The sequence below is a fragment of the Acipenser ruthenus genome, chromosome 32 (genome assembly GCF_902713425.1).
Source record: "Acipenser ruthenus chromosome 32, fAciRut3.2 maternal haplotype, whole genome shotgun sequence".
In the NCBI taxonomy this organism is placed as follows: domain Eukaryota; kingdom Metazoa; phylum Chordata; class Actinopteri; order Acipenseriformes; family Acipenseridae; genus Acipenser; species Acipenser ruthenus.
In genome coordinates, this window is record NC_081220.1 from 3305035 (window position 1) to 3332057 (window position 27023).

At 45.4% G+C, this 27023-nt stretch overlaps 1 protein-coding gene across 3 annotated transcripts; it reads right to left on the minus strand.

Annotated features, from left to right (window-relative positions):
- Window positions 1-597: 597 nt before the first annotated feature.
- LOC117395469 (SH2 domain-containing protein 2A) lies at window positions 598-25205 on the minus strand. Of its 3 annotated transcripts, XR_009309701.1 has the most exons (8): window positions 24817-25205; window positions 15876-16090; window positions 14760-14899; window positions 14320-14409; window positions 12324-12489; window positions 9790-10014; window positions 1420-1586; window positions 598-747 (listed from the first exon to the last, which is right to left on the minus strand). XR_009309701.1 is itself a non-coding variant. In XM_059006148.1 (7 exons), the coding sequence occupies exons 1-7, from the start codon at window positions 24842-24844 to the stop codon at window positions 1551-1553; spliced, it is 900 nt and encodes a 299-aa protein (XP_058862131.1). In that variant the 5' UTR covers window positions 24845-25205; the 3' UTR covers window positions 1408-1550. The 3 variants fall into 3 exon arrangements, 2 of the variants coding, with proteins under 2 accessions (XP_058862131.1, XP_058862130.1); XM_059006148.1 differs by lacking the exon at window positions 598-747 and having other exon boundaries at window positions 1408-1586; XM_059006147.1 differs by lacking the exons at window positions 598-747; window positions 1420-1586 and adding an exon at window positions 5058-6862 and having other exon boundaries at window positions 9757-10014.
- Between the last annotated feature and the right edge of the window lie 1818 nt (window positions 25206-27023).

Sequence of the window (27023 nt, forward strand, 5' to 3'; positions counted from 1 at the left end):
GTCGTAAATGAGTCGTTGCTGCAGCGTGGGACATTAAGCCAATCAAAGGTCTTTGTTTTTTTGCTCTTTCTCCTGCATTTTATTTGATTAACTTTATTCATGGCACAGATATCACAAAAGCACTTTCAAGAAACACATTAAAACAACATATTCAGAAACAACGCGTCATGTTTTTGTACAAGTATAAAGAGACATTTTTTAAATAAATAATTTATAAGGGAGTTAGAAGCTATAAGTTATTGTAATAAGAGCCACTCAGGATGATTGCAAATGGTAAAGGAACAGTATCATCTATTACATCACACCTCACAATGCTGAACAACATGCTGAAAACTGAAGCTGTTAAAAGATGAGGGCAAGACGACTCCCATTGCATAGCAGTGTGATCCATTCCTGGTTTTACTATGAGTTTAATAAGATACACCTGAGCTTGTTACCTAGACGCTGGGGCTAAGCAAGCTCATAGTAAAACCTGGACTGGGTGAAACTGCTGTGCAACAGAAGTCTTATTTCCATCCCTGGTGCTCACATAACAAAAATGTATGCAAAGTAGGAAAAAGTAGTTGTTTGAAGCCCCCCCCCCCCCCCCCCCCCCCCCCCCCCAGTATACCGCGGGCTGGGTCAGTACCTCCGGGGCAGGGCGGGTCGTGCAGGCAGCCTCTCTCCGATTTGCTCGTAAACGACCTCTTCGGGGTCCCAGGGCCTCCTCTCGGTGCAGGGGGGCACACTCTGTCTTGGAGGGAGAGGCTGGGAGGGGAGCGAGAGAGTAACAGTAACACTTTAGAGATCTGTTACAGCGGGTAGTATATATGCAACATAATGTAAGTCACGTCACCACTGGAACCTCTTAGCAGCAGCTACACTTCCAGTGTCACTGAGAGGGTAGATGTGCACTCAAAATGTTTAAACTGCAACAGAATCTATAGAGACAGATTAAAGTACATTCACATCGTGTTTGGTGTGATTTTTATTAAGATGTAATGATTTATAATACAGTGTTGGGTGGCTGCCTCTAATCAAGTTGAGGGTGTGCTTTCTCTTGCACTCTTTGTATGACAGACCCCCTGACACAGTAAAAAGTGCGCAATTTAAAGAGAAGACATGAGCTCTAACGATGATCAAACATGTTACTTTTTACTGAAGTATTTCTTCCACACACTAGGGGGCAGCAGAGTGTTGCAGGGGGACAGGTTAATGGTTCCACTCCGGTGTACCGTCTGCACTTGAGAGGAGACGTGATTCTGAGAGCTCTGTGAGGCCACGGCGGTACTTTTCACTTTCAACATGTGATTGAAACACAAAGATATCTACAGCACAATTCCAAACAACTATAAGAACAGTTATTCTGATGAAGAATCTTTAAACAGGTAAGAAACTCAATATCAGGTAAATGGTATAAAGCCTCCCTTTAATATTCACCTGCGGGGTGAAGCCCGAGCTGGAGGGGCTCCCCACACAGAGGGGGGGTCTCCCATTCTGAGAGAAGGCGGGGATACTGGGAATGGGAAGCGGGGGGGTAACAGAGTGCGATCCCCCAGTCCTGGCTCTGCTTACCTGCAGGTCCACTTCAGAATACAGAGACTGATCTGGAGAAAAGAATTAAGCCATCACAGACAGAAACCATGTGACACAGAGACAGGGTTAGTGCACAAGGAGGCAGACAGACAGGCAGGCAGGCGGACAGGGTTAGTGCACAAGGAGGCGGACAGACAGGCAGGCAGACAGGGTTAGTGCACAAGGAGGCAGACAGACAGGCAGGCGGACAGGGTTAGTGCACAAGGAGGCAGACAGACAGGCAGGCGGACAGGGTTAGTGCACAAGGAGGCAGACAGACAGGCAGGCGGACAGGGTTAGTGCACAAGGAGGCAGACAGACAGGGTTAGTGCACATCTGTCTAATGAATGGGTGTGCATGATGGGTTAGGGTTAGGGTTAGGAACTATTTTGTTCGGTGCAGTTGCTTTAAGTGTGCTTCCTCAATATGAACGATCATTCACCCTGACACTCAGTTCCTAAATTATTTTATTAGAGACCACATCAAGTGGGCTTCTATAAGAGCTTCCAATAGTAAAAGCGTACAAAGCATAGTGAAGCACAGTGGAAGCATAGTGAAGCACAGTGGAAGCATAGTGAAGCACAGTGAAAGCATAGTGAAGCATGGTAAAGCATTGTAAAGCACAGTGAAAGCATAGTGAAGCATGGTAAAGCATTGTAAAGCACAGTGAAAGCATAGAGAAGCATGGTAAAGCATTGTAAAGCACAGTGAAAGCATAGAGAAGCACAGTGAAAGCATAGTGAAGCACAGTGGAAGCATAGTGAAGCATGGTAAAGCATTGTAAAGCACAGTGAAAGCATAGTGAAGCATGGTAAAGCATTGTAAAGCACAGTGAAAGCATAGAGAAGCATGGTAAAGCACAGTGAAAGCATAGAGAAGCATGGTAAAGCATTGTAAAGCATAGTGAAAGCATAGAGAAGCATGGTAAAGCATTGTAAAGCACAGTGAAAGCATAGAGAAGCATGGTAAAGCATTGTAAAGCATAGTGAAAGCATAGAGAAGCATGGTAAAGCATTGTAAAGCACAGTGAAAGCATAGAGAAGCATGGTAAAGCATTGTAAAGCATAGTGAAAGCATAGAGAAGCATGGTAAAGCATTGTAAAGCACAGTGAAAGCATAGAGTAGCATGGTAAAGCATTGTAAAGCAAAGTGAAAGCATATTATTATTATTATTTATTTCTTAGCAGACGCCCTTATCCAGGGCGACTTACAATTGTTACAAGATATCACATTATTTTGGCGGCTCCCGAGTGGCGCATCCAGTAAAGGCGCTCCACGTGGAGTGCAGGATGTGCCCTATAGTCTGGACGTTGCGATTTTGAGTCCAGGCTATTCCTTTGCCGACCGTGGACGGGAGCTCCCAGGAGGCAGCGCTCAATTGGCCGAGTGTCGTCGGGGGGAGGGAGGGCTAGGTCGGTCAGGGTGTCCTCAGCTCACTACGCACCAGCGACCCCTGTAGTCTGGCCGGGCGCCTGCGGGCTTGCCTGTAAGCTGCCCAAGAGCTGCGTTGTCCTCCGACGCTGTAGCTCTTGGGTGTCTGCATGGTGAGTCCGCAGTGTGAAAAAAAGTGGTCGGCTGACGGGACACGCTTCGGAGGACAGTGTGTGTTCGTCTTCGCCCTCCCGAGTCAGTGTGGGGGTGGTAGCGGTGAACTGAGCTTCAAATAATAATTGGCAATTCCAAATTGGGAGAAAATAATGAAAAAAATAAATAAATAATTGGCAACAACTAAATTTATAAAAAAAAAATAAAAAAAAAAACAATTACATTATTTTTTACACATTATTTTTACATACAATTACCCATTTATACAGTTGGGTTTTTACTGGAGCAATCTAGGTAAAGTACCTTGCTCAAGGGTACAGCAGCAGTGTCCCCCACCTGGGATTGAACCCACGACACTCAAGAGTCCAGAGCCCTAACCACTACTCCACACTGCTGCTGAAGCGTGATAAAGCATAGAGAAGCATGGTAAAGCTTAGTGAAAGCATAGAGAAGCATGGTAAAGCTTAGTGAAAGCATAGAGAAGCATGGTAAAGCTTAGTGAAAGCATAGAGAAGCATGGTAAAGCTTAGTGAAAGCATAGAGAAGCATGGTAAAGCTTAGTGAAAGCATAGAGAAGCATGGTAAAGCACAGAGAGGTCCAGTAAAGCCTATTACAAACATGGTAAACCATACCACTCCTGGCAGAGCCCTGATCAGGCTGCGGGACGTTTCTCCCCACTGCGTAGAAGGGGATGGGGAGGTCGGGTTGGGAGTACACTGAGCTGCACTGGGAGGACTGGGCAGCGAGGTGGCCTGTCTCTTCATAGGTGTGCGGAGCCAGCAGCTCGGAGTATTTGTCTTCGGGGGTGTCTGTGGGCCCTGCGGGGGCCGCAGCAGGCTGTCTCTGCTTGTTGACCCGCGCGTAGGGGGGGTCCGAGCGAGCCGCGTGACCGGGGTGCAGTCCCTGGGGCTCCCCAGCAGGTGGCGTGTGTGTTTGGTCGGGGAGGAGGAGCAGAGGGGTGGGGAGAGGAGGGATGAAGTCTGGTATCTGGGGAGATGAGAAACAAAACTGGTCTATATGAGTCAATAGAGTCACTTCACAACACTGGTCTATATGAATCAATGTGAATCAATGGAGTAAAATAAATAGATGTTTTTTTCCATTGTTTTCTTTATATGTTTTTTTCATGTTAAAACGGTTCCAGATTTACATGAATTTTTGTAGTGCTTTTATTAAAGTAAGAAAAACATTTAAACTGATATTTTCTTGCAAGTCTTTTTTCTCTTCTTTTTCTTTATTTTGAATGCATTTCTGTTGCAATTTCTTGCAATAATAGCATTTGTGTAATGCAAGGTGAAGCTTATAGGAAACCAATGCAAGGAACCAAAACCAAGTGCCTTCATCAGTGTACATGTGTGCCTTATAATCCAGTGCAATCATTAACCTGCAGCACAGTCCAGTGCAATCATTAATCTGCAGCACAGTCCAGTGCAATCATTAACCTGCAGCACAGTGCAGTGCAATCATTATCCTGCAGCACAGTGCAGTGCAATCATTAACCTGCAGCACAGTCCAGTGCAATCATTAACCTGCAGCACAGTCCAGTGCAATCATTAACCTGCAGCTCAGTCCAGTGCAATCATTAACCTGCAGCACAATGCAGTGCAATCATTAACCTGCAGCACAGTCCAGTGCAATCATTAACCTGCAGCACAGTCCAGTGCAATCATTAACCTGCAGCACAGTCCAGTGCAATCATTAACCTGCAGCACAGTGCAGTGCAATCATTAACCTGCAGCACAGTCCAGTGCTGGGATTCACCTCTTGGCTCAAGACCCCCCATGGCATGAGGTATCCTGACTGAGCACCCCCTCCCAATGAATTGATAGAAACAGAGTACAGTACTGTCATTGCAACAACATTTTGAAAAAAGCCCCATGTATTCAATGTTGTATTTCTTACTTGAAAGGCTGTCTGTAAGAAGGTTGCTGTTACACAGGCTTTGTATAATATCTGTTGCAGTGAATGTGCTCCAGTGTGGGACAGAAATGTGTAGAGTTAGAAATGACTGAAAGAAGGGCCGGTATCAAGAATCAAGGTGTGTGCTTGTCATGTGAGGAGGAGAGGTCTAAACTGGGTGCAGTTTAGCTGACCTCTAGAACACATGCTCTGCTAACACGGAACACTGCTGTGGAATACAAATCACAATGAATGGAATATCAGGGGGAACACAATGGGACCATGTAGATTACAAGAGTGTTAGCAATATCACATGTCTTAGAAAGGTGAGAAACTGGATCAACCTGATGTCTTAATATAGGATGATCATCTGCTGAGAAACAGGAGGGGGGAAGAGAGTCAAAGCATTGCAGCGAGTTAGTCACGTGAGGGCAGTGCCCCAGTTAACATGCAGATATGAACTGGACCAGGATGCAATTCTTTGAGCTCTCAGACCCGACTGCCACGCCTACAAGCTCCTGTCTGGCCTGTGAGAGAGTTCCAGCTTCTGAGGTCATATTGAGCAATGATCTTGTCATTGTTACACTATTATTTATTTATTATTTATTTCTGAGCAGACACCCTTATCCAGGGCGACTTACAGTTATTACAAAATATCACAGTACAAAATATCACATTACAAAATATTACATTACAGATAAGAGCAGTCATGAAATACAATAAAGTCAGTGGTCAATAAGAGCAAATTCAAATAAGAGAAAATAAGAAATACGGTAAATAATTACGTTTGAGAGCGATTTCGACTAGAGCAGTTATAGTAAATCATTATTTGGCTTTTAACGAGCCTTTCTCTTTACTACTTCAAACCGTGTTCTAAGTTTTTAAACACTGTAGAAATACATTTGTTAAACTGCGTTCTTGGATAAATCCTTATTTAGATTTTCCTGAGCTCCCTGAATCTCTGGAATATAATGTATTTGTTTGCAATGAAAACAATAGAGCATTAGTAATTTTGAGTTTACTGAAAATAAACATTTATGAAAAAAGAATAATCATATAAGTTCTAATCATTCTTTTAGAGCTTCTTAATTCATATCAGAAAGTCGCTGTGTGACATTCTGAGTTTTTCTTCTAATCTCCTCTCGTCGCAAGCAACGTCAATGAATTCACCTGGCTAATTCAGTGTAAAAATAGCCACTAAAGTCTCAAATCGAAACGTGCCTACCGATATATCAGACTGGTATGACAGAAGAACGACAGAATAACTTAATACCACTTAATTTACCAAAATGAAAATAATTTATTATGGTTGCGGGAAAAACACATTAACAATACGCTGTGTATAACTGCAGAGAGCAAACGCAAAGGAAAACCGAAACACATTAACAATACGCTGTGTATAACTGCAGAGAGCAAACGCAAAGGAAAACCGACACTATGGAAAGCAATACGAGAATATCTAAATGTAGAGCAACACAAATAAAAAAAAAACACAATTACTGATCCTTATTAGAAAACAGCGACAGTATAACCTTCTAGACAGCCTCCTCCCACCGTCATGAAACTCCAACAAACCCTAACAGAACACAAGACCATAGGAAGAAATACAGAGAAACAGAGAGAAGCGACAGAGCAACAGAAAACAGAGCATACAAACTGGACAATAATAATAAGCATTCACAAAGAACGTCCAAGTCCGTGAAGGAGAGCTCTTCACGGGTCCAACATAATGAACCCGAAGAGAGCCGTCCACTTTCCATCCCAAGCTCTAGCATGTACTGGCGCCACTACACAGTGTTATAAACAGCGTCAACCTAGAAATCTCTGTCCGTGTGAACTTCATTTTTTTGTTCCATTATTAACCTACACAAAGGGGAAATACATAAATATGTTTTTTTGTGTAAAAAAGAAAAGATAAAAAATACATTGTTATCTGAAATCAAATGAACTGAAGCAGAATCTCACAAATGCATCATTGTATTACACTTAATAAAAGTGCAAATGCAATGAAAGTGAAGCATAAAGATTCTGTTTTGCAAAACAAATAATACTAAATGTACTATTGAAGAACACAATCCAGTTCTGGCCATGTCTAAATCACACTGGCAGGTTTTATAGTCAAAGTAGATACTATAGTCCAGATCATGGCTTCTCAAAGTGAAATCCACAACATCCACAAATTTGAAGCTTATCTATAAACTTGAGGTACAGTCAAACAGTATTCCAATTCCAATTCCAAAAGAAAAGAAGATTGTGACACACACGTTTATTATGTGTGCATTTTTCCTGAGGGATATCAGTCCGTTAGGTAAACTGTTCCCCCGCTAGCCACGAGTTTAACCCTCATAAGGACACGTCAGAAAACTGACTTTCCTAGTAACCCGGGGCCCCAGCAATAAAACAACATATAACTAACAAGTGGAGTAAATGAATGAATGAAAGTGTGTATATCAGCACTTTATTGTGCTTTTTCTTTACTTCTAGCCATTGTTTGGTATAATGTGTTGTTTATGCTATGCAGAATGGATAAGATGCCCAATGCGTACTGCTGTCTCCTTTCAAGTGAAGGCACCACTGTATTCTGGACACTGTAGTTTATTCTAGGAACATGTCACGGGCACGTGAGAGATCTTTCTGTTTTCGAGTTACAGGCACGTGAACACACCTACCGATTTGTTGCGCATCACAGCACTGGAGCTCTGAATGAGGGGGTGTTAGAAGGTATGCATGCCTGACATCAATGGAAAGTGCAAAGCCTGTGCTTTTAAATGATGTTGAAACTGGAACGCTATCTGTTGAAGCGACCGAGTAATAGGCAACAAACTAAACTTAGGAGCTGACTCCTGTCACACCAGGAACCATGAACCAGGAAGCTATTACGGTTCCAGAGATATTCACAGGAGAAGGTCGGGCCTGTCGATACACTGCGCCTGAACAGACCTAAAATAACACCAGGCTACCTGGACTAGAATTCTCCTTTGCATAGTGTAACAGGAAACAAAAAATGAAGTCATTAGATCCACATAATAACTGATACTAAAGCATCATGGGGTCTGAATGGACCCCAGGTTACCTTATGAGGGTTCATGAAAATTGATTTGTGTATGTTTTAAGGACTCAGACTCAAGTCAAGGACTCGTGACTCGGACTCAGACTCAAATGACAGTGACTCGGACTCGGACCCTGGTGACTCAGACCCTGGTGACTCGGACCCTGGTGACTCGGACCCTGATGACTCGGACCGTGATGACTCGGACTCGGACTCAGACCCTAGTGACTCGGACCCTGCTGACTCGGACCCTGGTGACTCGGACTCTGATGACTTGGACCCTGGTGACTCGGACCCTGATGACTTGGACTCGGACTCGGACCCTGGTGACTCGGCCCCTGGTGACTCGGACCCTGGTGACTCGGACCCTGGTGACTCGGACCCTGGTGACTCGGACTCTGAGTCGGACCCTGGTGACTCAGACCCTGCTGACTCGGACCCTGCTGACTCAGACCCTGCTGACTCAGACCCTGGTGACTCGGACCCTGGTGACTCAGACTCTGATGACTCGGACCCTGGTGACTCAGACTCTGATGACCCGGATCCTGGTGACTCGGACCCGGTGACTCGGACCCTGGTGACTCGGACTCGGACTCGGACCCTGGTGACTCGGACCCTGGTGACTCGGACCCTGGTGACTCGGACCCTGGTGACTCGGACTCTGAGTCGGACCCTGGTGACTCAGACCCTGCTGACTCGGACCCTGCTGACTCAGACCCTGCTGACTCAGACCCTGGTGACTCGGACCCTGGTGACTCAGACTCTGATGACTCGGATCCTGATGACTCGGACTCGGACTCAGACCCTAGTGACTCGGACCCTGCAGACTCGGACCCTGCTGACTCGGACCCTGGTGACTCGGACCCTGATGACTCGGACCCTGATGACTCAGACCCTGCTGACTCGGACCCTGCTGACTCGAACCCTGCTGACTCAGACCCTGGCGACTCAGACCCTGATGACTTGGACCCTGATGACTCGGACCCTGGTGACTCGGACCCTGGTGACTCGGACCCTGCTGACTCAGACCCTGGTGACTCAGACCCTGGTGACTCGGACTCGGACTCGGACCCTGGTGACTTGGACCCTGGTGACTCAGATCCTGGTGACTCGAACTCGGACCCTGGTGACTCAGACCCTGCTGACTCGGACCCTGCTGACTCGGACCCTGCTGACTCAGACCCTTGTGACTCAGACCCTGGTGACTTGGACCCTGATGACTCGGACCCTGGTGACTCGGACCCTGGGGACTCGGACCCTGATGACTCGGACCCTGGTGACTCGGACCCTGGTGACTCGGACCCTGGTGACTCGGACTCGGAGTCGGACCCTGGTGACTCTGACCCTGGTGACTCAGACTCTGATGACTCGGACCCTGGTGACTCGGACCCTGGTGACTCGGACCCTGATGACTCGGACTCGGACTCGGACCCTGGTGACTCGGACCCTGATGACTCGGACCCTGCTGACTCGGACCCTGATGACTCGGACCCTGGTGACTCGGACCCTGATGACTCGGACTCAGACTCGGACCCTGGTGACTCGGACCCTGATGACTTGAACCCTGGTGACTCGGATTCGGACTCGGACATGGACTTGGACTCGAGGTTTGAGGACTCGACTACAAGTCTGATACAAGGCTTAGGGTATTTCATATACAGTAACTATAATTATAATTAATAACCACAAACCCTACAAATGCAGTTACCTGTCTTCTGTTGGCAGGTTGGCTGTGTCTCACCTCGTTCTCTCTGCAGCTCCCTGCGGAGTCCAGCGCAGTGTCCAGGCTCTCAGCCCCGGGGTCAGGCAGGCTCAGGGACATGGATTTCTTCAGCTGCTTCTTGAGAACGGCATACTGGGGTGTCTCCTCGTGGGGGTGATTGGGGGGGGGAGGCTGGGCCGCCTCTCCCTCACTCAGCCTCCGTGCACGCACTCTCACCCCCTCCCAGCCAGCCTGATTCCCTGCCTGTGCAGTACAGAGAGACACTGTGACAGGACTCCAGTACAATACAGCACAGCACAATGTGACAGGACTCCAGCACAATACAGCACAGCACAATGTGACAGGACTCCAGCACAATACAGCACAGCACAATGTGACAGGACTCCAGCACAATACAGCACAGCACAATGTGACAGGACTCCAGTACAATACAGCACAGCACAATGTGACAGGACTCGAGCAGAATACAGCACAATGTGACAGGACTCCAGCACAATACAGCACAGCACAATGTGACAGGACTCCAGCACAATACAGCACAGCACAATGTGACAGGACTCCAGTACAATACAGCACAGCACAATGTGACAGGACTCCAGCACAATACAGCACAGCACAATGTGACAGGACTCCAGCACAATACAGCACAGCACAATGTGACAGGACTCCAGCACAATACAGCACAGCACAATGTGACAGGACTCCAGCACAATACAGCACAGCACAATGTGACAGGACTCCAGTACAATACAGCACAGCACAATGTGACAGGACTCCAGCACAATACAGCACAGCACAATGTGACAGGACTCCAGCACAATACAGCACAGCACAATGTGACAGGACTCCAGCACAATACAGCACAGCACAATGTGACAGGACTCCAGCACAATACAGCACAGCACAATGTGACAGTACTCCAGTACAATACAGCACAGCACAATGTGACAGGACTCCAGCACAATACAGCACAGCACAACGTGACACGACTCCAGTACAATACAGCACAGTACAATGTGACAGGACTCCAGTACAATACAGCACAGCACAATGTGACAGGACTCCAGTACAATACAGCACAGCACAATGTGACAGGACTCCAGTAGAATACAGCACAGCACAATGTGACAGGACTCCAGTGCAATACAGCACAGCACAATGTGACAGGACTCCAGTACAATACAGCACAGCACAATGTGACAGGACTCGAGCACAATACAGCACAGCACAATGTGACAGGACTCCAGTACAATACAGCACAGTACAATGTGACAGGACTCCAGTACAATACAGCACAGCACAATGTGACAGGACTCCAGCACAATACAGCACAGCACAATGTGACAGGACTCCAGTAGAATACAGCACAGCACAATGTGACAGGACTCCAGTGCAATACAGCACAGCACAATGTGACAGGACTCCAGTACAATACAGCACAGCACAATGTGACAGGACTCGAGCACAATACAGCACAGCACAATGTGACAGGACTCCAGTACAATACAGCACAGTACAATGTGACAGGACTCCAGTACAATACAGCACAGCACAATGTGACAGGACTCCAGCACAATACAGCACAGCACAATGTGACAGGACTCCAGCACAATACAGCACAGCACAATGTGACAGGACTCCAGCACAATACAGCACAGCACAATGTGACAGGACTCCAGCACAATACAGCACAGCACAATGTGACAGGACTCCAGCACAATACAGCACAGCACAATGTGACAGTACTCCAGTACAATACAGCACAGCACAATGTGACAGGACTCCAGCACAATACAGCACAGCACAACGTGACACGACTCCAGTACAATACAGCACAGTACAATGTGACAGGACTCCAGTACAATACAGCACAGCACAATGTGACAGGACTCCAGTACAATACAGCACAGCACAATGTGACAGGACTCCAGTAGAATACAGCACAGCACAATGTGACAGGACTCCAGTGCAATACAGCACAGCACAATGTGACAGGACTCCAGTACAATACAGCACAGCACAATGTGACAGGACTCGAGCACAATACAGCACAGCACAATGTGACAGGACTCCAGTACAATACAGCACAGTACAATGTGACAGGACTCCAGTACAATACAGCACAGCACAATGTGACAGGACTCCAGTACAATACAGCACAGCACAATGTGACAGGACTCCAGTAGAATACAGCACAGCACAATGTGACAGGACTCCAGCACAATACAGCACAGCACAATGTGACAGGACTCGAGCAGAATACAGCACAGCACAATCTGATGTAGCACAAAGTGACAGGACTCAAGCAAAATACAATCTAACATTGCAGTATAACACAACACAGCAAAATATAGCACAACAAAACACAGCACAAAACAATACGACACATCCCAACAGAAATACATCACACCGCAGCACAACCCAATTTAATACAATACAACGCAAGACAGGACCATTCAATAGGGATTTGATAATGATGTTGATTTGTAGAGGGGCTGGGTCAGACAGGCTTGGCTGCAGTGTGAGGGGATCGGGGATCGGAGATACTGTACCTTGCAACAGACAGTAGTCAGAGTCTCGTCAAAGGGCCCCACTGGGTTCTGTCTGTAGTGCTGAATGAGGGAGTCCAGGCTGGGGTGAACGCTCTCTTCTCCAGCTATCACATACTGCCCCCCTGCCAGCTGATCAATGATGAAGTGCCTGCAGCGATCCGCAGCCCTGAGAGAGGAGGAGAAGGGGAGAGGGGTGCAGTTACCGTGTGCTGCTGATCAATAATGATCTGCAGCCCTGAGAGAGGAGGAGAAGGGGAGAGGGTTGCAGTTACCGTGTGCTGCTGATCAACAATGATCCGCAGCCCTGAGAGAGGAGGAGAAGGGGAGAGGGGTGCAGTTACTGTGTGCTGCTGATCAACAATGATCCGCAGCCCTGAGAGAGGAGGAGAAGGGGAGAGGGGTGCAGTTACCGTGTGCTGCTGATCAATAATGATCCGCAGCCCTGAGAGAGGAGGAGAAGGGGAGAGGGGTGCAGTTACCGTGTGCTGCTGATCAATAATGATCCGCAGCCCTGAGAGAGGAGGAGAAGGGGAGAGGGGTGCAGTTACCGTGTGCTGCTGATCAATAATGATCCGCAGCCCTGAGAGAGGAGGAGAAGGGGAGAGGGGTGCAGTTACCGTGTGCTGCTGATCAATAATGATCTGCAGCCCTGAGAGAGGAGGAGAAGGGGAGAGGGGTGCAGTTACCATGTGCTGCGGATCAATAATGATCCGCAGCCCTGAGAGAGGAGGAGAAGGGGAGAGGGGTGCAGTCACCGTGTGCTGCTGATCAATAATGATCCGCAGCCCTGAGAGAGGAGGAGAAGGGGAGAGGGGTGCAGTTACTGTGTGCTGCTGATCAATAATGATCCGCAGCCCTGAGAGAGGAGGAGAGGGGGAGAAGGGTGCAGTTACCGTGTGCTGCTGATCAACAATGATCCGCAGCCCTGAGAGAGGAGGAGAAGGGGAGAGGGGTGCAGTTACCGTGTGCTGCTGATCAATAATGATCCGCAGCCCTGAGAGAGGAGAGGGGGAGAAGGGTGCAGTTACCGTGTGCTGCTGATCAACAATGATCCGCAGCCCTGAGAGAGGAGGAGAAGGGGAGAGGGGTGCAGTTACCGTGTGCTGCTGATCAATAATGATCCGCAGCCCTGAGAGAGGAGGAGAGGGGGAGAAGGGTGCAGTTACCATGTGCTGCTGATCAACAATGATCTGCAGTCCTGAGAGAGGAGGAGACGGGGAGAGGGGTGCAGTTAGGACCAAGCTTGGTACAACAGGACCAAGCAGAGCTGTGATTCTGCTGTGACACTGACCTGTACGACAGAACCAAGCAGAGCTGTGATTCTGCTGTGACACTGACCTGTACGACAGAACCAAGCAGAGCTGTGATTCTGCTGTGACACTGACCTGTACGACAGAACCAAGCAGAGCTGTGATTCTGCTGTGACACTGACCTGTACGACAGAACCAAGCAGAGCTGTGATTCTGCTGTGACACTGACCTGTACGACAGAACCAAGCAGAGCTGTGATTCTGCTGTGACACTGACCTGTACGACAGAACCAAGCAGAGCTGTGATTCTGCTGTGACACTGACCTGTACGACAGAACCAAGCAGAGCTGTGATTCTGCTGTGACACTGACCTGTACGACAGAACCAAGCAGAGCTGTGATTCTGCTGTGACACTGACCTGTACGACAGAACCAAGCAGAGCTGTGATTCTGCTGTGACACTGACCTGTACGACAGGACCAAGCAGAGCTGTGATTCTGCTGTGACACTGACCTGTACGACAGGACCAAGCAGAGCTGTGATTCTGCTGTGACACTGACCTGTATGACAGAACCAAGCAGAGCTGTGATTCTGCTGTGACACTGACCTGTACGACAGAACCAAGCAGAGCTGTGATTCTGCTGTGACACTGACCTGTACGACAGAACCAAGCAGAGCTGTGATTCTGCTGTGACACTGACCTGTACGACAGGACCAAGCAGAGCTGTGATTCTGCTGTGACACTGACCTGTACGACAGAACGAAGCCGATCTTTGATTCGCTGAGTCGCAGCAGAAAGCAGCCGAGCCGCTGGTCCATCAGGAGCTCCTCCGACTCCCTGTGAGGATACAAACACACAACCACACGATTACACACAACCACACACACACACACACACACACGATTACACACAACCACACACACACACACAACCACACACACACACACACACGATTACACACAACCACACACACACACACGCGATTACACACAACCACACACACACACACGTGCGCGATTACACACAACCACATACACACAAACACACACACAAACACGATTAAACACAATCACACACACGCACACTCAATTAAACACAATCACACACACACACACACTCACACGATTAAACACAGTCACACACACACACATCCACCCACACACACACACAGAGTGGTGGTGGTGTACCTGCGGGAGGTGAAGCCGTAGAACCAGGCTGGCAGCGCCCCCTCCTGACTGCGCAGACGGGGGGCCTGAGTCTGCTCGAACCACAGCAGGGTGTGCGCGCGGAGCTGACAGCCAGGGGGCGCCACTCCCAGGGAACAGCCCTTTTGAAACACAACAACACTTCAACGCTCCTGCATGCCACTGCTTATTGTACTCATTGTTCCCTTCGAGAGTTACCCTGTGGAAACTCACCATGGGAGCCTTGCTCTTTTCCCATGTCCATTCTATGCATTTACAGGCATGGGAACAAGACTCCTATTGCACAGCAGTGTCACCCATTCCAGGTTTCACTGCAAGCTTGATAAGTTACAGTGTATAGGTAACAATCTCAGGCGTGTCTTAGTAAACTCATAGTGAAACCAGGAGCAAACTGCTATGCAATAGGAGTCTTATTTCCATCCCTGCATTTACCATCGTTTACCCTGGTTTGCAATGTTTTCAAGATGCTTTACCATACCTCTCTATTCTTTACAATGCTTAACTGCTGCCTACCTAAATAACAACCTGAACCAACAGAAGTGCTGATCACACATGCAGTGTGACTTTGCATTTCATTGGTGTCTAAGCAGTCCCTTATAAAGGTTGTATTGTGAGTGGTATTGCTGCAGTTTGGCTCCATGCTTTCCCATGGTTATCTGTGCATTTCCCACTGTTCTCAGGGAAGCTTTTCAAAGGAGTGTTCAAGCCATTCTAAATGACAAGCGGATGTGATCGACTCAACCCAGGGATCCCACACATGCACGCTCATGCACCTGGATTGTGCAACTGCAGAAAAACCACAACAATAAGAAAGACAGCAGCTGATCTGAGTGGAGCTGCTGCAGGAAGCTGTCAACACCTCCTCTTCCAATGCAGAGACAAGCCCTTTAGAGAACGTTTGTGCCTGGTATTTTTGCACTTTCACCATTATGGTCACACTATATATTTGTTTACTCTGGTTACCATGTTTGTCTGCTTGACCATGTTTTCACTGGACTTTATTCCACTTTGCTGGGGGAAGCTTTTAGAAGGGGCAGGCCTGTGTATTGAGTGTTTCCACTGTTTTTAAAAGCACACTGAATTTGAATTAAGTCTCACCTCCTCCCTCTTATTGGCTGGTTGGCTCCTGGGTGGGCACTGAGGCACAGCTCTTGTGTGCTGTGGGCGGGGCAGGAGGTCAGTCCTGGGTTTGATTGGAGGGGTCCTGCAGACGGGAGTGGGCGTGGTGACTGGTGGGTGTGGTTTCAGTCTCTCACGGGGAATGGGAACTGGCAGTGATTGGAGGATTCTCTCGTGGTTTCGGATTTCATCCGCTAATAATAATAATAATAATAATAATAATAATAATAATAATAATAATAATTCACCAAGGTTATATTGAGTGTAGTTTGCTGTATCTTTTAATGTGTTTTACCATAGCTCTTTACAATGCTTCCCTATGCTTTACATTACCTCTCTGTGCTTTACAGAACTTCCCAATGCTTTACCAGACCTCTCTGTGCTTTACAATGCTGACCTATGCTTCACCAGACCTCTCTGTGCTTTACAATGCTGACCTATGCTTTACCAGACCTCTCTGTGCTTTACAATGCTGACCTATGCTTTACCAGACCTCTCTGTACTTTACAATGCTGACCTATGCTTTACCAGACCTCTCTGTGCTTTACAATGCTTCCCTATGCTTTACCAGACCTCTCTGTGCTTTACAATGCTGACCTATGCTTTACCACACCTCTCTGTGCTTTACAATGCTGACCTATGCTTTACCAGACCTCTCTGTGCTTTACAATGCTGACCTATGCTTTACCACACCTCTCTGTTCTTTACAATGCTTCCCTATGCTTTACCACACCTCTCTGTGCTTTACAATGCTTCTCTATGCTTTACCATACCTCTCTGTGCTTTACAATCCTTCCCTATGCTTTACCATACCTCTCTGTGCTTTACAATGCTTCCCTATGCTTTACCACACCTCTCTGTGCTTTACAATGCTTCCCTATGCTTTACCACACCTCTCTGTGTTTTACAATGCTTGCCTATGCTTTACCATACCTCTCTGTGCTTTACAATGCTTCCCTATGCTTTACATTACCTCTCTGTGCTTTACAATGCTTCCCTATGCTTTACCACACCTCTCTGTGCTTTACAATGCTTCCCTATGCTTTACCATACCTCTCTGTGTTTTACAATGCTTGACTATGCTTTACCATACCTCTCTGTGCTTTACAATGCTTCCCTATGCTTTACCAGACCTCTCTGTGCTTTACAATGCTTCCCTATGCTTTACCACACCTCTCTGTGCTTTAAAATGCTTCCCTATGCTTTACCATACCTCTCTGTGTTTTACAATGCTTGCCTATGCTTTACTATACCTCTCTGTGCTTTACAATGCTTCTCTATGCTTTACCAGACGTCTCTGTGCTTTACAATGCTTCCCTATGCTTTACCACACCTCTCTGTGCTTTACAATGCTAACCTATGCTTTACCGTACCTCTCTGTGCTTTACAATGCTTCCCTATGCTTTACCAGACCTCTCTGTGCTTTACAATGCTTCCCTATGCTTTACCATGCCTCTCTGTGCTTTACAATGCTTCCCTATGCTTTACCACACCTCTCTGTGCTTTACAGTGCTTCCCTATGCTTTACCATACCTCTCTGTGTTTTACAATGCTTCCCTATGCTTTTACACATTGCTGTGCTTTTACTCTGGGGAACTTTTATAAGGGCTTTTAGAACCACCAGTCACAAAGTAATGAAGCCCAGTGAAAGCATGGTGAAGCACAGAGAGGTCTGGTAAAGCATAGGGAAGCATGGTGAAACACAGAGAGGTCTGGTAAAGCATAGGGAAGCATTGTAAAGCACAGAGAGGTCTGGTAAAGCATAGGGAAGCATTGTAAAGCACAGAGAGGTATGGTAAAGCATAGGGAAGCATTGTAAAGCACAGAGAGGTATGGTAAAGCATAGGTCAGCATTGTAAAGCACAGAAAGGTATGGTATGGTAAAGCATAGGGAAGCATTGTAAAGCACAGAGAGGTCTGGTAAAGCATAGGGAAGCAATTGTAAAGCACAGAGAGGTCTGGTAAAGCATAGGGAAGCATTGTAAAGCACAGAGACGTACGGTAAAGCATAGGGCAGCATTGTAAAGCACAGAGAGGTACGGTAAAGCACAGGGAAGCATTGTAAAGCACAGAGAGGTCTGGTAAAGCATAGGGCAGCATTGTAAAGCACAGAGAGGTACGGTAAAGCATAGGGAAGCATTGTAAAGCACAGAGAGGTCTGGTAAAGCATAGGGAAGCATTGTAAAGCACAGAGAGGTCTGGTAAAGCATACGGAAGCATTGTAAAGCACAGAGAGGTGTGGTAAAGCATATGGAAGCATTGTAAAGCACAGAGAGGTCTGGTAAAGCATAGGGAAGCATTGTGAAGCACAGAGAGGTCTGGTAAAGCATATTAATAAACCAGTGTAAGCTGTGGTGAATGCAGAGTATAGCCATGGGAAAAGCATGGGGGGAAAACTGCACAAATACTCTGCAGAAAATGACAAGGGTCTATTGATGGGATATCTGCCTACAAGCGACGTCCAAAAATAGAGTGTTCCCCTGGAAGTTGTTTCAGCCTCACTGAAGCCTCCACAGTGTGTACTCACACAAGAAACTGTCTGTTGCCACATTCTCTTTTTCTATGTGTATCGGATCCTATGCAGATCCACTTGTGCAGTTTCAGATCGTTTCTTTAATGTGCACCCGTCTTACTAAACACCATTCCTGAGAGTTTAAACATCTTATAAGATCTCTCTGATAATACTAAACACCATTCCTGAGAGTTTAAACATCTTATAAGATCCCTCTGATAATACTAAACACCATTCCTGAGAGTTTAAACATCTTATAAGCTCTCTCTGATAATACTAAACATCATTCCTGAGAGTTTAAACATCTTATAAGATCTCTCTGATAATACTAAACACAATTCCTGAGAGTTTAAACATCTTATAAGCTCTCTCTGATAATACTAAACACCATTCCTGAGAGTTTAAACATCTTATAAGATCTCTCTGATAATACTAAACACCATTCCTGAGAGTTTAAACATCTTATAAGCTCTCTCTGATAATACTAAACACCATTCCTGAGAGTTTAAACATCTTATAAGATCTCTCTGATAATACTAAACACCATTCCTGAGAGTTTAAACATCTTATAAGATCTCTCTGATAATACTAAACACCATTCCTGAGAGTTTAAACATCTTATAAGATCTCTCTGATAATACTAAACACCATTCCTGAGAGATTAAACATCTTATAAGATCTCTCTGATAATACTAAACACCATTCCTGAGAGTTTAAACATCTTATAAGATCTCTCTGATAATACTAAACACCATTCCTGAGAGTTTAAACATCTTATAAGATCCCTCTGATAATACTAAACATCATTCCTGAGAGTTTAAACATCTTATAAGATCTCTCTGATAATACTAAACACCATTCCTGAGAGTTTAAACATCTTATAAGATATCTCTGATAATACTAAACACCATTCCTGAGAGTTTAAACATCTTATAAGATCCCTCTGATAATACTAAACACCATTCCTGAGAGTTTAAACATCTTATAAGATCCCTCTGATAATACTAAACACCATTCCTGAGAGTTTAAACTTCTTATAAGATCTCTCTGATAATACTAAACACCATTCCTGAGAGTTTAAACATCTTATAAGCTCTCTCTGATAATACTAAACACCATTCCTGAGAGTTTAAACATCTTATAAGATCTCTCTGATAATACTAAACACCATTCCTGAGAGTTTAAACATCTTATAAGATCTCTCTGATAATACTAAACACCATTCCTGAGAGTTTAAACATCTTATAAGATCTCTCTGATAATACTAAACACCATTCCTGAGAGTTTAAACATCTTATAAGCTCTCTCTGATAATACTAAACAGGTGATGCAGGTGTGTTGAAGAGGTGCATCTGGCTGGGGATTAGGATGGAGGCCCAGTGGGTTGCTGACAACAGGTCCACCTTGTTCTTATTTGTTAAGCTGCATTTGTGTTGCTTTCTGTCTGTTCAGTAAAGTCCTCACAGCGGATGCCTGACTTCCTTCTTCTTTGCTTGACCACTCTTGCCACACCCTGACACCCTCTCACTGCCTCCTTGAGTGCCGTACTGTAGTTTGCAATAATATAGATTTCAAACATGCACAGTGTCTGCTTTGCAATGCTGCTGTGGGAGAGCTTGCAGCCTCCATAGAGCACAGTGTCTGCTTTGCAATGCTGCTGTGGGAGAGCTTGCAGCCTCCACAGAGCACAGTGTCTGCTTTGCAATGCTGCTGTGGGAGAGCTTGCAGCCTCCACAGAGCACAGTGTCTGCTTTGCAGTGCTGCTGTGGGAGAGCTTGCAGCCTCCACAGAGCAATGGAATAGGCTGGGTAGAGCAAGCAGATTATGGATAACAAGGTTCAGAGACCCTTAGAGATTTTACTGCTTTACCAAACCTTATAAAAGCTGACCACAGTACATGTGGGTTGTAATTCAGCAGTTGTCCCCTGCACGTTTCCCATGGTTATACTCTGCATTTACCATCGTTCACCATGGTTTGCCATGCTTTTTGCTGGGCTTTACAATGTTAACCTGCGCTTTACCGTAACTCTCTGTGCTTTACAATGCTTCCCTATGCTTTACCAGACCTCTCTGTGCTTTACAATCCTTCCCTATGCTTTACCAGACCTCTCTGTGCTTTACACTGCTTCCCTATGCTTTACCACACATCTCTGTGCTTTACAATGCTTCCCTATGCTTTACAATGCTTCCCTATGCTTTACCAAAACTCTCTGTGCTTTACAATGCTTCCCTATGCTTTACCATACCTCTCTGTGCTTTACAATGCTTCCCTATGCTTTACAATGCTTCCCTATGCTTTACCAGACCTCTCTGTGCTTTACAATGCTTCCCTATCCTTTACCAGACCTCTCTGTGCTTTACAATGCTTCCCTATGCTTTACCGTACCTCTCTGTGCTTTACAATGCTGCCCTATGCTTTACCGTACCTCTCTGTGCTTTACAATGCTTCCCTGTGCTTTACCAGACCTCTCTGTGCTTTACAATGCTTCCCTATGCTTTACCAGACCTCTCTGTGCTTTACAATGCTTCCCTATGCTTTACCAGACCTCTCTGTGCTTCACCATGCTTTCACTGGGCTTCATTACTTTGTGACTGGTGGTTCTAAAAGCCCTTATAAAAGTTCCCCAGAGTAAAAGCACAGCAATGTGTAAAAGCATAGGGAAGCATTGTAAAACACAGAGAGGTATGGTAAAGCATAGGGAAGCATTGTAAAGCACAGAGAGGTGTGGTAAAGCATAGGTCAGCATTGTAAAGAACAGAGAGGTGTGGTAAAGCATAGGGAAGCATTGTAAAGCACAGAGAGGTGTGGTAAAGCATAGGTCAGCATTGTAAAGAACAGAGAGGTGTGGTAAAGCATAGGGAAGCATTGTAAAGCACAGAGAGGTGTGGTAAAGCATAGGGAAGCATTGTAAAGCACAGAGAGGTGTGGTAAAGCATAGGGAAGCATTGTACAGCACAGAGAGGTGTGGTAAAGCATAGGGAAGCACTGTAAAGCACAGAGAGTTACGGTAAAGCATAGGGAAGCATTGTAAAGCACAGATAGGTCTGGTAAAGCACATGGAAGCATTGTAAAGCACAGAGAGGTGTGGTAAAGCATAGGGAAGCATTGTAAAGCACAGAGAGTTACGGTAAAGCATAGGGAAGCATTGTAAAGCACAGAGAGTTACGGTAAAGCGCAGGTTAACATTGTAAAGCCCAGCAAAAAGCATGGCAAACCATGGTGAACGATGGTAAATGCAGAGTATAACCTGGGAAACGTGCAGGGGACAACTGCTGAATTACAACCCACATGTTCTGTGGTCAGCTTTTATAAGGTTTGGTAAAGTAGTAAAATCTCTAAGGGTCTCTGAACCTTGTTATCCATAATCTGCTTGCTCTACCCAGCCTATTCCATTGCTCTGTGGAGGCAGCAAGCTCTCCCACAGCAGCATTGCAAAGCAGACACTGTGCTCTGTGGAGGCTGCAAGCTCTCCCACAGCAGCATTGCAAAGCAGACACTGTGCTCTGTGGAGGCTGCAAGCTCTCCCACAGCAGCATTGCAAAGCAGACACTGTGCATGTTTGAAATCTATATTATTGCAAACTACAGTACGGCACTCAAGGAGGCAGTGAGAGGGTGTCAGGGTGTGGCGAGAGCGTTCAAGCAAAGAAGAAGGAAGTCAGGCATCCGCTGTGAGGACTTTACTGAACAGACAGAAAGCAACACAAATGCAGCTTAACAAATAAGAACAAGGTGGACCTGTTAACAAATAAGAACAAGGTGGACCTGTTGTCAGCAACCCACTGGGCCTCCATCCTAATCCCCAGCCAGATGCACCTCTTCAACACACCTGCATCACCTGTTTAGTATTATCAGAGAGATCTTATAAGATGTTTAAACTCTCAGGAATGGTGTTTAGTATTATCAGAGGGATCTTATAAGATGTTTAAACTCTCAGGAATGGTGTTTAGTATTATCAGAGAGATCTTATAAGATGTTTAAACTCTCAGGAATGGTGTTTGGTATTATCAGAGGGATCTTATAAGATGTTTAAACTCTCAGGAATGATGTTTGGTATTATCAGAGAGATCTTATAAGATGTTTAAACTCTCAGGAATGGTGTTTAGTATTATCAGAGAGATCTTATAAGATGTTTAAACTCTCAGGAATGGTGTTTAGTATTATCAGAGAGATCTTATAAGATGTTTAAACTCTCAGGAATGGTGTTTAGTATTATCAGAGGGATCTTATAAGATGTTTAAACTCTCAGGAATGATGTTTAGTATTATCAGAGCGATCTTATAAGATGTTTAAACTCTCAGGAATGGTGTTTAGTATTATCAGAGAGATCTTATAAGATGTTTAAACTCTCAGGAATGGTGTTTAGTATTATCAGAGGGATCTTATAAGATGTTTAAACTCTCAGGAATGGTGTTTAGTAAGACGGGTGCACATTAAAGAAACGATCTGAAACTGCACAAGTGGATCTGCATAGGATCCGATACACATAGAAAAAGAGAATGTGGCAACAGACAGTTTCTTGTGTGAGTACACACTGTGGAGGCTTCAGTGAGGCTGAAACAACTTCCAGGGGAACACTCTATTTTTGGACGTCGCTTGTAGGCAGATATCCCATCAATAGACCCTTGTCATTTTCTGCAGAGTATTTGTGCAGTTTTCCCCCCATGTTTTTCCCATGCTTACACTCTGCATTCACCACAGCTTACACTGGTTTATTAATATGCTTTACCAGACCTCTCTGTGCTTCACAATGCTTCCCTATGCTTTACCAGACCTCTCTGTGCTTTACAATGATTCCCTATGCTTTACCACATCTCTCTGTGCTTTACAATGCTGACCTATGCTTTACCAGACCTCTCTGTGCTTTACAATGCTTCCCTATGCTTTACCAGACCTCTCTGTGCTTTACAATGCTTCCCTATGCTTTACCAGACCTCTCTGTGCTTTACAATGCTTTTCTATGCTTTACCAGACCTCTCTGTGCTTTACAATGCTTCCCTATGCTTTACCGTAACTCTCTGTGCTTTACAATGCTTCCCTATGCTTTACCAGACCTCTCTATGCTTTACAATGCTTCCCTATGCTTTACCATACCTCTCTGTGCTTTACAATGCTTCCCTATGCTTTACCAGACCTCTCTGTGCTTTACAATGCTTCCCTATGCTTTACCGTAACTCTCTGTGCTTTACAATGCTTCCCTATGCTTTACCAGACCTCTCTGTGCTTTACAATGCTTCCCTATGCTTTACCATACCTCTCTGTGCTTTACAATGCTTCCCTATGCTTTACCACACCTCTCTGTGCTTTACAATGCTGACCTATGCTTTACCAGACCTCTCTGTGCTTTACAATGCTTCCCTATGCTTTACCAGACCTCTCTGTGCTTTACAATGCTTTCCTATGCTTTACTAGACCTCTCTGTGCTTTACAATGCTTCCCTATGCTTTACCAGACCTCTCTGTGCTTTACAATGCTTCCCTATGCTTTACCATACCTCTCTGTGCTTTACAATGCTTCCCTATGCTTTACCAGACCTCTCTGTGCTTTACAATGCTTCCCTATGCTTTACCATACCTCTCTGTGCTTTACAATGCTTCCTATGCTTTACCAGACCTCGCTGTGCTTTACAATGCTTCCCTATGCTTTACCAGACCTCTCTGTGCTTTACAATGCTTCCCTATGCTTTACCAGAACTCTCTGTGCTTCACAGTGCTTCGCTATGCTTTACCATGCTTTCGCTGTTCTTTATTACACTGTGCTGTGCTTTTACTATGGACACTTTTATAAGGGGCTAGAAGGAAAATGTATTGTTTTCAGTATAAAAACTGTGCTTTCTTATCGTACTAAAATGGTCAGCAGTAAAACGTCCATCTCTGTGTTTGTTTTGCTTCCTTCATACAGAACGATAGAATCACTCAGCAGCAGAACATGAAGCAGTATTACAGGGCCTGCGTATCAAAGCATTCATCTAGTCTCTGATTAGCTCCGATTTTTTTGTTAAAGGAGACTAAAAAAACTGTTCATTTTACAAAACTGTCGTTCATAGAATTTAGGATCTCTTCTTAAGACCTTTCCTTCGTAATCAAGTTTGCAAACATCAAAAAAAAATTCCCCTTTCAAAAAACACCTTGAAATACACCGCTATGAGCCATGTTGTCAAAGCCTTTATCACGTCTTTCATAAACTCCTTTATCTGAGAGGTCATTGTACTAGACTAATCAAACAGCTAGAAGCAAGCTCTCTCGGCCACTCTCAAGGGGGTGGGCTTCTCATTTTTATTACATTTACAGGATTTTTTTCTCCTTTCAAAAAGTAGGAGTTAATTTTAGACTGGAGGTAACGCTTTGAAAACATGACCTTATATTACTCAAATAAATCTAGAATCGGAGAATAATTCACAACTCGTACCTTTATAGTGCTCATAATCGAAGTCCATTCTTGTGTTCTGATCCAAGGCTTTGAAAGACGTTCTACTGTTCAGCAAGATGCAAGCTGTGAGTGAGCGAGGGAGCGTGTGTGTGTGTGTCACTGTGTGTGAATGTGTGTGTGTGTGTCACTGTGTGTGAATGTGTGTTTCTCAGTGTGTGTGTGTATGTGTGTGTGTGTGTATCTCAGTGTATGTGTGTCAGTGTGTGTGTGTGTGTGTCTCAGTGTATATGTGTGTGTGTGTGTGTGTGTGTGTGTCAGTTTGTCTGTGTGTGTGTGTGTGTGTCAGTTTGTCTGTGTGTGTGTGTGTGTGTGTGTGTGTCTCTGTGTGTGTGTGTGTGTGTGTGTGTCTCTGTGTGTGTGTGTGTGTTAGTGTGAGGCGCTTGTCTTTTAGTTTCTATGCCTTTGTGCCTCTTTTGCAGCAGGAAAATACACTGCTGCACCTTCTGAGACACAGGAAGCAGAGAGACACAGAGAGAGAATGAACTGCAAAACCACAGCAGATAAAACCAAAAAGAAACAAGGCTGACACAAACACTAACAACAGGAAAAATCAGACTGAAAGAACCTCAATTGACATTTTCAGCTTTTGTTTTTTTCACTGCCTCCCCTTCTAAAAGTTTAGCATAATAGTTTTGCAGTTTTTCTCCCATGCTTTTCCCATGGCTGCACTGTGCATTTACCACAGTTTACCCTGGTTTGCCATGGTTATTAATATGCTTTACCAGACCTCGCTATTCTTCACAATGCTTTCCTATGCTTTATCATGCTTTCACTATGCTTTACTACACTGTGCTGTGCTTTTACTGTGGGACACTTTTATAGCGGTTCTTATCTTATTAATGATGTTTGAAATCGCTCTGAATGATTCTTATCACATACACATATTCCATGTTCTTTCTTTATGTATGCAGTTTCTGTGCTGAGATGCTGTGGCTGAGACCAGCAGCTGCTCTTCTGTTCCAGCTGCCTGCCATTCCTGTGAAAGTGTCCTGCAGCAAAAGCACTGCAGTGTGATAATGCATTGTGAAGCACAGAGAGGCATGGTAAAGCATAGGGAAGCATTGTGAAGCACAGAGAGGTCTGGTAAAGCATAGGGAAGCATTGTGAAGCACAGAGAGGTCTGGTAAAGCATAAGGAAGCATTGTAAAGCACAGAGAGGTCTGGTAAAGTATAGGGAATAATTGTGAAGCACAGATAGGTGTGGTAAAGCATAGGGAAGCATTGTAAAGCACAGAGAGGTCTGGTAAAGCATAGGGAAGCATTGTAAAGCACAGAGAGGTCTGGTAAAGCATAGGGAAGCATTGTAAAGCACAGAGAGGTCTGGTAAAGCATAGGGAAGCATTGTAAAGCACAGAGAGGTCTGGTAAAGCATAGGGAAGCACTGTGAAGCACAGAGAGGTCTGGTAAAGCATAGGGAAGCATTGTAAAGCACAGAGAGGTCTGGTAAAGCATAGGGAAGCATTGTAAAGCACAGAGAGGTCTGGTAAAGCATAGGGAAGCATTGTAAAGCACAGAGAGGTCTGGTACAGCATAGGGAAGCATTTTAAAACACAGAGGCATGGAAAAGCAAAAGCCTGGCAAACCATGGTGAACGATGGTAAATGCAGAGTATAACCATGGGAAAAGCACAGGGGACAACTGCTGAATTACAACCCACATGTACTGTGGTCAGCTTTTATAAGGTTTGCAATTATTCGAAATGGTTATTATTAAAAGGATTCAAATACTGGGTGTGGCTTTCAGAAGAGGTGAAAGAAGTGCTGGGTTTAGACCACAGACAGTACAATGTTCAAAAGAAACTCCTATTCAAAATGTGCTGTAGTGACTTCTAGCAAGTTTTAAAAGCTGGCTTGCATCCCTGTTCTTATTTTTGCCCCTGAAGGAAATCTGGCTCCTTGTGGTTCTTATTGATTATTTGCTTTGTGTCGAGGTGCTTTACTCTGAGTTCAGGAGCTCCTTGTTTTGTGTCGAGGTGCTTTACTCTGAGTTCAGGAGCTGCTTGTTTTGTGTCGAGGTGCTTTACTCTGAGTTCAGGAGCTGCTTGTTTTGTGTCGAGGTGCTTTACTCTGAGTTCAGGAGCTGCTTGTTTTGTGTCGAGGTGCTTTACTCTGAGTTCAGGAGCTGCTTGTTTTGTGTCGAGGTGCTTTACTCTGAGTTCAGGAGCTGCTTGTTTTGTGTCGAGGTGC